A 14,847-nucleotide genomic window follows, 5' to 3' on the forward strand; every position below is an offset into this window, starting at 1 on the left:
GTTAAGTCCTCATAATAACACCTCCTTTGGCCAGTGTCACAGTTTATAAAACGCTTTTTGCAGTTAGATTGTTCTTTGCACTATGGCCCCAGAGTCTATGAAATCTCTCTGAATGTCTTTTTTGACAGTCAAACAGGTATTTTATTTGCCTTCAAACTATCATATGAGCGGTTCTCTCTCCTAGTTCAGACCTTTCACCATGATCTCCAGTGTTCTAGTGTGGGACCTGCACAGACTATGCTCTACATACTTTTAAATAAATGTGAAGGTGTAGTTTACTCTTTCACTTCACTGTTCTCTTTATTACTGTATCATTACACCTGCAATAACTTGTGTGGTTCAGGGCCACTCATGTTAGTCTTGTGATGATTATGGCTTCAGGATCACCTGACTGTGACGATAACCGCATGATATCAGATAAGGCATGGGGTTTTTTAACTGCAGCAATCTGGAGTCATCATTATTTGGACAGAAGGAAACACTCAGGTAAGTAAAAAAGACACACAATTTAGCAATGACATGAAGGAATGAAAGAAAATACGAAATAGAAATTCTAAGAAAGAAAAATAATGGTGTAGAAATGTTATTACTATCAGCAGATATTTGATTAGAAAATTACTGACAGATGTTTAGTTTTTAGTAATATTTTAACTACGTATATCATGCAATAATTGTTCTCCAGAATTGTCATGAGATAGTAATGCTACTTAAAATATCTGTATTTTTGGACATTTTACCCAATAAGCTTTTGATTAAATAAAGTTCTACAGTACTAAGGTTTATGTATCAGCATTGGCAGAAATGACATAAAAATAAACTATTTCCCACAGTTTCCATACAAAATCACAACAACTTTGCATCTCCTATATGGCAACTTTACAAGGGAAGGATTTATTTTGGAGCATTTCTATTGGTCCATTTATCACAAACTTTAACACAATGTATAGAACAATTTCACATTATGTCAAATCATAATAAATAGCAAAACTAAAGATACAAGGTATTGCATTAGGGCTGCAACCAATGATTATTTTGGTAGTTGACTAATCTGATGATAATTTTATCGATTAGTCAACGATGTCCTCTATCTCTAAAAACAACAGAAAAACAGCTAAACATGAGATTTAAGAGGCATTTGTATGTTTAAACGTGGAGAGTACTGATATTTTGTGAATAAAAATGTAATCTGTTGTGTTTGGGCACTTTTGGAAACACAGACCACGTTTCTTCTGTCCTTAGCACTTTGTGTAATGCGGTACTGTTACAAATTAAGGATTAGTCGACAATGAAAGTTGTAGTAGGCAAATTTAAATAATTGACATTGTGGATTATATCGACTAATCGTTGCAGCTCTATTTTGCATGGCAGTGATATTTAGGTATTCTGTTACATTGGCGTATGAACCCGGGGGGATATTAGAAACAGGTGGATTTGTCCCCCCCAAAAATGATATCGTTTCGCTCAGATCAGCTGTACTGTTAATGAGGAGACAGACCGGACCAATCACGAAGCCGGTTCAGGTATTAAGTCCCGCCTCTCAGTAGCAACAGCCAATCAGCTTGCTGGTTTTGCGGCGCGCGGAGGAGAGGCACTTTGCTGTTGGGAAGCCCCTCCCTCGCTGTGAGATTTAGCAGCGGAATCGGGATGCAGCAGCTTCAGCTGATTTTAAAACAGATCTGGATATACGGGGATGTTTCTAAAAGAAAGGTAACGGTAGGCTAACCAAGTAAACTGCGATGATATGTTTCTGATAGCTGGTTAAAAATACACGTCTCTGTATCAACACACAGATCAAAACCCACTGTGATTAATAAACTGCAGCTGTGTTAATGAGTTAGCTTAACTTTGGAATGAGCTAGATTGGGGGTTAAAGAAAAAAATAAACTATATATGTAATGTTCTACTTGACCTGTACCTGATCAGCTAATCACTGTTTCATTTTCAAATAATTTAGTATTGCAGGACTTACTGTGAGCTATAATGAACGAAAATTCAGTTAGCTAACTAGTTAGCTAGAAGCTGGATGTAGTGGATAGCCAGAATTTAGTACAGTACTTTGTGTTTGTAGTTTAAAGCAGTTTCTTAACCCTGATCATCACTGCCCTAAAATGTGTTTTCCACCTGGTCCAGCTGATCAGCTAATAAACAGTAATTTACTGAGTTTACCTGTTAAAATCCTTTAGCCCCCTATATGGAGCCTAAATTAATCATGTATATCCAGCAGTGTATTAAACACATCATACCACCACTTACTTTATTAAATGCCTTTAAACAGAGGAAGCTCTAGAATATGCAGAACAGTGTTAATATGCAGTAGAATATGTAAGAACAGGGTTGAGAAACACTTCTGTAACGTGACTTCTGTTCATTTTTAGTTCAGAGTAAGACCACATGTCCTGACGTTTATAAAAATCTCTATGAAGCGTAAAGTTACATTCTTTTACATAAAAGGACACCATCTTAAGAAGAGCTCCCAGAAGAAGAAAAAAGCGCAGGACCCAAGTGGAGAAAATGTAAATATACAACAGAACTGACATGACATAATAATAATAATAAACAAATCTGTTATACTATTTTAAATATTAGGTGATAACTGATTATTTTTGTATATAATTCAGACATTGCATGCATAATTTTTCTAACAACAGTAACTGTAATGTGGAGTAACATGTTTAGGTTGTTAAATCACCTTATAATAATAATTTACTTTTAATTAAAAGTAATTTCCACAAATGTTGTTCTAGGAAACTATAGAGTGGGATTGGGTTCGTATTGGCAAATGTGTCCCCCCAATATCAAGCCCACTCCTACGCCCTTGTTCTGTTATATCTTAGTATGGATATACAAAAAAAGAAATCTTACAGTAAACCATGCTTAATGAAAGTGCATTTAAAAGTATTAAATATATTTTGCTTCTGTATTCCTTAGGATGTCTCAACCCATCTGTTTGGGCCTGTTATTCCTTGTGTCCATCACATGGACTGGGTCACAAAGCTCCCCACTGTCCCAGGACATGGTTAACACCATAAACAAGGCCAACACTACATGGACGGTAAAATGTTTGCTCAGTTTTTAAAAGTAGACAACAGCACAAAGGGTTTGGAACATTTTTGATGATTCAAAGAACCATCTACAAAAAAGTTGCCTGAAAGAGGCAATAAACAATTTAAGCATTCAAATTCTTTCATGGTAAGAAAGACTGTCATAAAAAAAAATTGTATATAGCGTGTAGAGCGTAAGACATTTTGGTTCATTAATTGGTTGGTTTAAGTTATAATGCAAAGTTTTTGTTTCTACAGTGAACAGAACATGTAGACTGATAAAATGCAGTCAGAAAATTTTGAAAAGTGCTCATAATGACACGCTACACCTGTTAAGCCTAACCATCTTTCAATTCCTCATTCTTTTTTGTTTTCTACTTTTCTCAATATAGGCAAAGCTAAATTTTGACAATGTGGACTACAGTTTTTTAAAGTCACTCTGTGGAACCATACTGAAGGGCCCAAGACTTCCTGAAATGTGAGATGTAGCTACCAATTCCAGCTGTCAGCTATAATTTGCGTCACTTTGAATACAAATCAACAGAACTACATGTTTCTGCCATTTCCTTTCAGATGTTGCTTATATATTATAATATGTAAAATATATCTCTTCCCTCTATTTCCCCTCTTATTGTTTACATCACACTCTTAATGTCCCTGTAAATGTGCTAGGGTCCAGGTTGAAGGAAAAGTTGATTTGCCAGATAATTTTGACTCCAGAGATCAGTGGCCTGACTGCCACACAATCAGCCAAATCCGTGACCAGGGCTCATGTGGTTCCTGCTGGGTAAGCCTGGTCAAATGCATAACTGCCCAAAACCCTTATCCTTACTGCCTTTTACAGCTGGTTTGTGCTGTTGATCTGATCTGATAGTTACGCTGTTCTGATACTTTTGCTATTCTAGGCCTTTGGTGCTGTTGAGGCTATGTCAGACCGAATCTGTATCCACAGTGGTGGAAAGGTCTCAGTGGAGATTTCTGCAGAGGACCTGCTCTCATGCTGTGATGAGTGTGGGATGGGGTGTGTGGTCCACAGATTAATCAAAAAAGTCTGATAGACATATACATATAGAATACACATTTAAATCCTGTGTGATCACTAGAATTTTCTTTTTTCTGACCCAGCTGTTTTGGAGGTTTCCCAGATGCAGCTTGGGATTTCTGGACCAAAAACGGCCTTGTGACTGGAGGACTCTATGACTCCAGCATCGGTGAGTTTTAAAGGACTATATAATGGAAAACCTGCCCTACTTGTATATATAATCATTGAATTAATATGTAACACACAGAACAGTACATACATAAAAAGCAATCTGCATCACAGCCTGTATGAATAATTTGCTTTTCTGAAATCAAGAAAACCTATACATATATTTACTTAAAGCAGCCAACTCCACTCCACTCCACTAGCTATTCCTATTCAAATTTAAGTTCTTATTAATGTTTCAGCTTACACTGCATTTGAAATTGTAAACAACAAAGTGACAGAATTCTTTACCATCTTTACCATTTACCATTCTTTACCCCCCCCCCCCCCCCTCCCCACGCCAAAACATTATAATCATAATAAACTTGTTGCCTCATGGTAAGCCTCAGATTTCTCCTATCCCAGCCTTTTCCAGATTGTGTTGCAGGCATGAAATGCAGGAATGAGTGTATATTTAAAAGAAATTTGAACAGATAAAATATGAAATATATTGGATACATACTATCTAAATTAAAATAAAAATCTAAGTAAACATGAGAAACACATTTTACCTACTGTCCCAACGTTTTTTCTGATTGGAGGTTGTAGAAAGGCAAATGAAGCTAATTTATCCAAACATTAACCAATAGCGCAGTGCAGTACTACACTCATAGCATGGTATTCTGTCCATATCAGGCAGCCTAATACACACACACAACAGGAAACTACAAGTACTTTATTTGAAGCAAACTATCAAGATAAAATACCATCACTATTCTATTTGTATTTGCAGGCTGCAGGCCCTATAGTTTAGCCCCCTGTGAGCACCATGTGAACGGTACACGGCCACCATGCTCAGGTGAGGAGAAAACCCCAGACTGTGTGAAACAGTGCATTGATGGATACACTCCCTCCTACGCTGAAGACAGGCACTACGGTAAGCACTTCTGTTAAAACTGACTGGAAATTGACATGAACGTAAACATATTTGATGTAAACATTTTTAATAAAGAACGTGTGATACCTCTTTTTCTTCTTATAATAAAAACTGCTCAGCTTAACACACAGTCAACTACCTGACATCACACAAATCAGGCTTGATTTGTTACAGAATATCTTATCCAATGTTTGCTATCTGCCATATACCTGTCCATACTAATCTTCTATATCTGATATTTTATTATACAGTGTTTATACAAAAAAAAATCTACATATTCTTCTCAAAGAACACACTAACGAATGCTGCACTGCACTGTGTTAGCTCAGACATCTAAAATATTAACATACTGTATCACTGATCACAATCATTACCACCCACTGTCAGGCCTCACTTAAATTCACTTCACCTTGCCATGAGCACACTAGCCAGTGCTAGCCAAGCTTACTCAAAAGATAACATCTCACAGTTAGGCGTGGGGATTCCTAACAAGTCCTGAGATAACATTTGATGAATATGTCAGCGTATTATATACTGTCAGTGTCTCTACTAACTACTTCACATCATATTAGCTTAGCCCCTGATTTTCTTCCTATTTTCCTTCACTGCAGGCAAGCGCTCTTACAGCATCCCCTCTGACCCCAAGCAGATCATGGCTGAGATATACAAAAATGGTCCTGTGGAAGCAGCCTTCACTGTTTATGAGGACTTCCTACTTTACAAGACAGGTCATTTTTATCAACATTATTGCTGCAGATCTCACAGCATTATGTTTTGTCTGTTTGTTGTTTAGCATTGTCACATTTGTCCCCAGCATTAATGACTGAACCTGTATTTTATTGCAGAACTCAAATCATTTTCAAATACAGACATTCTTTCAGTACTGATTTTTACCCAACATCCCACAAGTGTTGTGATCCAAACTGTCTGTTCCTCACATATTCTTCCTTTTCCCAAGGAGTGTACCAGCACAGGACAGGAGCAGTCCTGGGTGGACATGCCATAAAGATCCTTGGATGGGGAGAAGAGAACAGCACACCCTACTGGCTAGCTGCAAACTCCTGGAATAATGACTGGGGAGACAAAGGTTAGGATTAAAATAAATGTATTTAAAAATGTACAATAATATACACTGCCTGGACAAAAAAGTTACACTACTATGTGGTTGGACCACCTTTAGCTTTGATTATGAAACACACATTCGCTGTGGCATCATTTCCACAAGCTTTTGCAAAAAATATATTTAGCAGAATACATGTGGGTCTGGCTTGTACAGTGGCTTGCACAAGTGTTCATACCCCTTGAAATAGTTGTCATTTGTTTATAATTGTAAAGTGGAACCACAATGATACATTTATTTTTTTTTTTCAAATAGAAAAAGAAGAAAAGTTTAATGTGCAAAAGTATGAAAGCCCTAAATAAAATCCAGTGCAATCAATTGCCTTCAGAAATCACTTAATTAGTCCAGCTGTGTGTACTTTAGTCTCAGAATAAATACACCTGTTCTAAAGGCGGACAAACAACATAAAAAAGACCAAGGAGCTCACCAGACAGTTTAGAGGTACATTTTAAAGCAGGGTTAGGTCTTTAAAATCATACCCCGAGATTAGAGCATCCCAATCCATCATCTTAAAATAGAAAAGTATTCTCTACAGCTGCTAACCTACCAAATCATGGCCATCCACCCCAACTGACACAAGGTGCAAGAAGAGCACTTGTTAGAGCACTCTGGAGGAGCTGCAGAAATCCCCAGCTCAGGTGGGAGACTCTGTCTACAGGACAATTAGAAGTCTTGCATTCCACTTCACAATTATGTGCTACTTTGTGTTGGTCTATCACTTAAAATCTCAATAAATACATTTACGTTTGTGGTTGTAAGGTGACAAAATAATACACATTTTTAAGGGGTATGAATGCAATGCAAGCCACTATAATTCACTTACCTATTCATATTTAGCTGATTATTCACAAAGGGGTTTTATTAGCATTCAGAGTGGTGCTTTGTATCACTGACACTCCCCTTCTTCTGTTTTGTCTCAGCTCTCTTTCTGATATTATTTTTTGCACACATCACAGTTTGTTCCCTTTGCACAGGATACTTCAAGATACTGAGAGGACAGGACCACTGTGGCATTGAGAGCGAAATGGTTGCTGGCATTCCGAAGGTGTAAAAGGAATTCCACTCCCACACTGAAAATGTTTAAATATCAGTCCAGGATGATTGTTTAATTAATATTACTACTTTCTGATTATCTGCACCATGATCAATGTTGTGCCAATTCACATTTAACATTAACTAGTTCAATAATCAGTTTATACTCATGTAAATAAACTAGTTAATGTTCATAGTTTATTCATTTTTTTAAACTAAGTTCAAATTAACTAGTTCACATCCATTTGTTTTTTGCCTTTAATAAATAGGCTGCTGTTCTGTTTCAGTAGAACTCCTTTCTACCCATCCATCACCAAATCAAAATCACTGCTACTCCTAAAATAAATTAATCATATACTACACTCTAAAAAACAGAGATAGTACACTGTTCATAATTGTACCCTCAAAGGTATAATACTGGTCTTTACATAGTCAGATTTGTTCCCTCTGCAGTACAAAGTAATTCCTAACAGCAATAAGTACAAATTTGTACCATTTAACCAGCCAAAAGGTACATTCAGTATTCTGCATCACTGTACTAACAAACAATATATATTTTATTTGCACATTTTTTTATTTGAAAGCCAGACAATTTTGGATTATGAAGTTTTTGACACATATTCAATTGATGATAATGTTTATAATCTTTATAATCTTTACTGGTTCAAAAAAACATGGGTACCTTTCACTGAAAGGTACATTTTTGTACCTTAATATAAGGTACAGCCCCAGCGACAAGCTTTGTACTCTGTACAATTCTGTACTTACATTTCTTAGTGTGTATATACATATACAGTGCCTTCCAAAAGTATTCGGGCCCCTTGAACTTTTCAACCTTTTACCACCTTTTAACAATAAGTGGGACACAATCGTGAAGTGGAATAAAATTTATCTGATATTTTTTTACTTTTTTAGAAATAAAAAACTAAAAAGTGGGGCGTGTAGTTCAGCTCCCTTGTGATTATTATTTTGTAGCGCAACCTTTTGCTGCGATTACAGCTGAAAGTCGTTTGGGGTGTGTCTCTATCAGTTTTGCAAATCGAGAGACTGAAATTTTTGCCCATACTTTCTTGCAAAACAGCCCGAGCTCAGTGAGGTTGGATGGAGAAAGTTTTAAGCCAATTTTAACCATCTTCCCTGTTCCTGCTGAAGAAAAGCAGACCCAAACCATGATGCTGCGACCACCATGTTTGACAGTGGGGATGGTGTATTCAGGGTGATAAGCTGTGTTTCTTTTCAGCCACACAACTACCGGGTCTTGGTAGATTTGCAGTGGCCTGATACTCCTTCCATTTCAATATGATCACTTGCACAGTGCTCCTTGAGCTGTTTAAAGCTTGGGAAATCTTTTTGTATCCAAGATCTCAGACCTGCCTGGTGTGTTCCTTGGTCTTCATGATGCTCTCTGCACTTTAAACAGAACTCTGAGACTATAACAGAGCAGGTGCATTTATATGGAGACTTGATTACACATTTTTTAAGAATAAATGGGTTTTTTTATTTATTTAGTTCCACTTCATGATTGAGTCCCACTTGTTGTTGATTCTTCACAAAAAATAAAATGTTTATATCTTTATATTTGAAGCCTTAAATGTGGCAAAAGTTTGAAAGGTTTTGCAAGGCACTTTAAGTGGTTGCATTCTACTTTCCAAAATTAAAAAATCTTGGCCAAGTAGACAGTTACTATTGTTAATTTGTGTTTTTAGCCGTTTAGCTCCAAGCTTGGCTGTGCTTTTAGTTGTGAGACAGTGACCGATGCTCACTTTCATGTTCATTATTTGTAAATTCAGGGTCCACAAAAATATATACTTGTTCCACAACTTTTAGATGCAATTTTCACAGATCTCTGCCCATCTTTCTTTCTGAGAGACTCCACCTCTCTAAAATGTTTTTTTTTTTAAAAAGGTCATGCAAAATGGTCCTCAGTTTTTTGGTAGCACTTATTTTCACAGCCTGTTGTTTCTCCTGTCACAACTTTTGAGATGTGTTAGCGCCATTAAATTCTAAATGAGTTAATGTTTTTCATAAAATGGTAAAATGTATTACTTTCAACATCTGATTTTATGTTTTTTTGGGAATAAAATATTGATGACAAATCATTACATTCTGTTTTTATTTACATTCATTTACATTTTACACAGCATCTTAATTTTTTGGAATTTAGGTTGTACAAAGTATATCATTGCATCTCCAAAATATATATGCATTTTGTTTTATATATATATATATATATATATATATATATATATATATATATATATATATATATATATATAACAAAATGCAGTCATGTCGGTAACATGGGTAACTGGTTCAGCTTTTCACATTTTATATTATATAATAATAATAATAATAATAATAATAATAATAATAATAATAATAATAATAATAATATTTATAGTATATTAGTGTTGTTATAATTTTTATTTTAGTCATATGCAGTGTTTTTGTGTCTGTGTACTTATTAATAAATGTTGTAAAATAAATTGTTAAAAATATGTTATTTTGTGTACTCTCCACTTAACCAGACAGCAACACTGTGTCTTGTATTTCCTACAGTGTTCATCAGTATTGTAAATAATAGAGTACTAATGGTAATTTGAGTATAGGGAATAATTTTGGATATCAATCATTAGGATTTGAATCGCTTGTGTGATTTAAGGCTAACACTGCTTCTCATAGTGCAGAGGTGTCCAAATTATGAACAAAAAAAACTTTAAAACCTTTGTAAAATTATTATTATTTAACAAACATAATTTTATTTAGCTCTATAACAGTAACAGGGTATATAAAGAATAAATCGATCTTCGTTTGCTGCCATCATTAAAAAAGCTCTAACACTCTTGCTGCAGATGGTGTCACTGTGCCAAAAACAGTGTGGCCTGAGGTGTGCTTTTGTGCTTTTGCATACCTCAGGTGACTCTGTTTGTGGCGTGCTTGCAGAATTGGCTTCTTTCGCATCACTGTCTCATACAGCTTCTCCTTGTGCAAAGTGCGCTGTATTGTTGACCGATGCACAGTGACACCATCTGCAAGATGATGCTGCTAGCTACCCACCCAAGATGGCGGCGCGTTAACACGCAGCGGCCGCTCCGGGTCCGTTAAATGGTGCTTTTGTGTTACTATTTGTCGTTTTTTCCGTTTATTTCCTGCAAATATGTGCATCAGAACACCCGTGCACATGTTCTACCACCGCCAGACCCTGCTACAGTGGAGAAATCAGCCAGAAAACACACGCTACCGGACGAGGTTCTGCAGACGCTACTTGAGCTTAGCCTGCTAAGAGACCCAGGCCGCCAGCCCGCGGTGTTTCCTGACGCCGGAGCCCAGCGGAAGTGCCATCGCAAGCGGTGCGAGCGTAAGCGGAAGCGCGGAAAGAGAGCCGGGATCCGCGGGAGGCTAAAGGCTAGTCCTAGCCGGCCGGCTATACCATCGCTCTTTCTGGCAAACGTCTGTTCCCTTGACAATAAACTGGACTACATCCGACTCCAGCGAACAACCCAGCGTGAGTTCAGAGACTGCTGTGCTTTGGTTTTTGTGGAATTGTGGCTGAACGACAACATTCAACAATGGTGTAACAACGCTGTGACTGTCGCCAAACACTGCTCTCCGCTGGTGGAGTTCCTGATAGTCAAGTGCAGACCTTTTTATTTAGTACGGGAGTTCTCCGCCGTGCTAATAGCTGCTGTCTACATCCCACCCAGCGCTAGCACTGGTGCTAATGCTAAAGAGGCTCTGTGTGAACTCTATCGGTCTATCAGCGATCTGCAGAACAAACACCCAGACGGACTGTTTATTATCGCTGGAGATTTCAACCACGCAAATCTCAAGTCAGTGCTCCCAAAATTCCATCAACATGTGGACTTTGCAACGAGAGGAGCGAGCGCGCTGGATCTTGTTTACACAAACATCCGCAGCGCGTACCGGGCGGAGCCCCGCCCCCACCTCGCTTTCTCGGACCACATGTGTGTTTGGCTGACTCCAACATACACACCACTCATCAGACGCTCCAGACCAGTTCAGAAGCAGGTGAAAACATGGCCGGCAGGCTCCATCTCTGCCCTTCAGGACTGTTTTGAGTGCACTGCATGGGACATGTTTAGGGAGGCTGCTACTGAAGGCGATTCTGTTGATTTGGAGGAGTATGCAGCGTCAGTCACTGGCTACATCAGCAAGTGTATTGATGATGTCACTGTCTCCAAGACCATCACTACACGCCCAAACCAGAAGCCTTGGATGACTGCTGAGGTACGTGCGCTGCTGAGGACCCGTGACTCCGCCTTCAGAGTGGGTGACAAGGTGGCCCTGAGGAAAGCGAGAGCCGACCTGTCAAGAGCCATCAGAGAGGCAAAGCGTGCACACGCCCAGAGAATCCACAGCCACTTCAAGGACACGGGTGACGCGCAGCGTATGTGGCAGGGCATCCAGGCAATCACCAACTACAGGACAATGCCACCGTCCTGTGAACGTGAAGCCTCCCTCCCTGATGCCCTGAACAACTTTTATGCACGGTTTGAGGCACAAAACAACACGATGGCGAGAAAGACCATGCCCAAGCCGGACGAGCAGGTGCTGTGCCTGACTGCAGTGGATGTGAGGAACACTCTGCGCAGAGTCAACCCACGAAAAGCTGCAGGACCAGACAACATCCCCGGCAGAGTGCTCAGGGAGTGCGCAGACCAGCTGACAGATGTTCTCACGGACATCTTCAACATCTCCCTGTGCAGCGCCACTGTCCCAACGTGCCTCAAGTCCACCACCATCGTTCCCGTGCCGAAGAAGTCCACAGTGTCCTGCCTCAATGACTACCGTCCCGTTGCACTTACACCCATCATCATGAAGTGCTTCGAGAGGCTAGTCATGAGGAACATCAAGACACGACTGCCCTCTTCACTGGACCCCCTGCAGTTTGCGTATCGTCCCAATCGCTCCACGGACGATGCCATCACCACCACCCTTCATCTCTCCCTCACCCACCTGGAGAAGAAGGACACTTACGTCAGAATGCTGTTTATAGACTTCAGTTCAGCATTCAACACCATCATCCCACAGAACCTCATCAGGAAGCTAAGCTCGCTCAGCCTCAACACCCCCCTCTGCAACTGGATCCTGGACTTTCTGACGGGGAGACCCCAGTCAGTCCGGTTCGGGGGCAGCACCTCCAGCACCATCACACTGAACACTGGGGCCCCCCAGGGCAGTGTCCTGAGTCCTCTGCTGTGCACCCTTGGTGTCCACTTAGCAGATAACCTCACCTGGACCCTGAACACCAGCTCTACAGCCAAGAAAGCCCAGCAGCGTCTCTACTTCCTCCGGAAGCTGAGAAAGGACCTTCTCCCTCCACCCATCCTCACACTCTTCTATAGAGGGACCATTGAGAGCATCCTGAGCAGCTGCATCACTGCCTGGTTTGGGACCTGCACCGTCTCTGACCGCAAGACCCTCCAGCGTATTGTGAGGACAGCTGAGAGGATCATTGGCGTCTCTCTCCCCTCCATCACGGACATCTACACCACCCGCAGCATCCGCAAAGCAACCAGCATTGTGAATGACCCCACCCATCCCTCACACAAACTGTTCTCCCTCCTGCCTTCGGGACGAAGGTACCGCAGCATCTGGTCCAGCACGACCAGATTCTGCAACAGCTTCTACCCCCAAGCCATCAGACTCCTCAACTGCAGAGACTGAACTGATGGTTTTTCTGTACATGCACACACACTCTTACCCCACTTACCCCAGAAAATGGAAAGCACTAAAAACCCTACTACCTCACTGGACTCTATTGCACACTGTGTAATAGAGGTAATTACTACCTCACTGGTCTTTTTTGCACACTTTTTGCACACTGCATAATTTGCACACTGTCTTGTTATTTATTATTCTTTGTCTGTATTGTGTTGTATTGTCTGTCTGCACTTTTGTACTGTTGCACTACTGTTCTGTATACACTGTGTTTATGTGCACCATGGTCCCTGAAGGAACGTTGTTTCGTTTCACTGTGTACTCTGTATATAGCTGAAATGACAATAAAAACCACTTTGACTTTGACTTTGCAGTTCTTTGGAGGTGGTCTGTGGATTGTCCTTGACTGTTCTCACCATTCTTCTTCTCTGCCTTTCTGATATTTTTCTTGGCCTGCCACTTCTGGGCTTAACAAGAACTGTCCCTGTGGTCTTCCATTTCCTTACTATGTTCCTCACAGTGGAAACTGACAGGTTAAATCTCTGAGACAACTTTTTGTATCCTTCCCCTGAACAACTATGTTGAACAATATTTGTTTTTAGATCATTTGAGAGTTGTTTTGATGACCCATGATGCCACTCTTCAGAGGAGATAGTTAGGAGTATTCAAATCAATAAAATGATAAGGGTTCCCATACTTTTGCACCGGTCAAATTTTGGTTTAATGCATATTGCACATTTTCTGTTAGTACAATAAACCTCATTTCAATCCTAAAATATTACTGTGTCCATCAGTTATTAGATATATCAAACTGAAATGGCTGTTGCAAACACCCAAATATTTAGAACTAAAAAGGATTAAGATAAATAGGGGTGCCCAAACTTTTTCATATGACTGTAGTTCTAACTGCGTGGGCTGCAGAGTGGAGCACAGCATTTTCTGCAAACGATTTGTTACAGGAATGCTGTGATCACCATAAGTTCTCTATATTTATAACCTGCTGTTATAGTTATATAATATAGTATCCAGCTTAGCTCTTGGCTCCCCCGCTGTGAGAGGCCTTCATATGAGGAGAGAGCATGGTCCTTGACGGAGGTTTTCCGCTTTTTAGTTAGGTTTGATACAGTAAATTCCAGTCATGAATAATGAAAATAAACCTTTTACTAATGCAGAATTACTGTCTGTTATACGACCTAGCTGGTAAACAGCCGACTAAACTAACACTACAGCATTAATAAGCAGCAGGTTATAAATATAGATAACTACTGGTGATCACAGCATCCCTGTAACAGATAATTTGCGGAAAATGCTCCTTTTCATTTTCCTCAAAATAATACAACTTATTCTCTCGTAATATTACAACTTTATTCTCGGAATATTTTGACTTTAATCTCATAATATTACAGCTTTATTCTTACATAATATTGTATAATATTACAACGTTAATCTCGTAATATTACAATTTTGTTCTTGTAATATGACTTTATTCTTTCGTAATATTACAACTTTATTCTCGTAATATTTCGACTTTAAACTTGTTGTATTATGACTTTAATCTTGTAATATTATGACTTTAATCTTGTAATATTATTTTAATCTCGAATTGGACTGTTTTTTTTGTGTGGCTCTAAAACGCAGTGGTACCTGCTGAAACCTGAAACCTGGCCAGCAGTGTTGGGCACATTACTTAAAAAAAAAGTAATTAGTTAAAGTTACTAGTTACTTCTCCAAAAAAGTAACTGAGTTAGTAACTGAGTTACTCCACTAACTATTTACCAGTAAAAGTAACTATTGCGTTACTTTTGCATACCTGCCAAGTTTTGAATTTAAAAATAAGGGAAATTTTCCA

The 14,847-nt window shown here is 39.2% G+C and overlaps 1 protein-coding gene across 2 annotated transcripts; it reads left to right on the top strand.

The window, feature by feature from the left end:
• The first annotated feature begins 402 nt into the window (after nucleotides 1-402).
• ctsbb (cathepsin Bb) lies at nucleotides 403-9,415 on the top strand. 2 transcript variants are annotated; one of them, XM_049480285.1, is made up of 11 exons: nucleotides 469-486; nucleotides 2,452-2,513; nucleotides 2,929-3,052; nucleotides 3,434-3,519; nucleotides 3,714-3,828; nucleotides 3,947-4,062; nucleotides 4,167-4,252; nucleotides 5,021-5,164; nucleotides 5,776-5,892; nucleotides 6,123-6,251; nucleotides 7,259-9,415. In XM_049480285.1, coding segments are annotated over exons 2-11 (996 nt in total). In that variant the 5' UTR covers nucleotides 469-486; nucleotides 2,452-2,511; the 3' UTR covers nucleotides 7,336-9,415. The 2 variants fall into 2 exon arrangements, with proteins under 2 accessions (XP_007238771.2, XP_049336242.1); XM_007238709.4 differs by lacking the exon at nucleotides 2,452-2,513 and having other exon boundaries at nucleotides 403-486.
• Nucleotides 9,416-14,847: the final 5,432 nt, after the last annotated feature.

Source organism: Astyanax mexicanus, chromosome 1 (genome assembly GCF_023375975.1).
Source record: "Astyanax mexicanus isolate ESR-SI-001 chromosome 1, AstMex3_surface, whole genome shotgun sequence".
Taxonomy (NCBI): Eukaryota; Metazoa; Chordata; class Actinopteri; order Characiformes; family Acestrorhamphidae; genus Astyanax; species Astyanax mexicanus.

Bases quoted from the DNA above. Each gene is read 5' to 3' on its own strand.
- ctsbb (XM_007238709.4), top strand. From the start codon at position 425: ATGGGGTTTTTTAACTGCAGCAATCTGGAGTCATCATTATTTGGACAG. The intron at 4,063-4,166 runs GTGTGTGGTCCA...TTTCTGACCCAG, and splicing joins TGTGATGAGTGTGGGATGGG to CTGTTTTGGAGGTTTCCCAG. The intron at 5,893-6,122 runs GTCATTTTTATC...CCTTTTCCCAAG, and splicing joins CTTCCTACTTTACAAGACAG to GAGTGTACCAGCACAGGACA.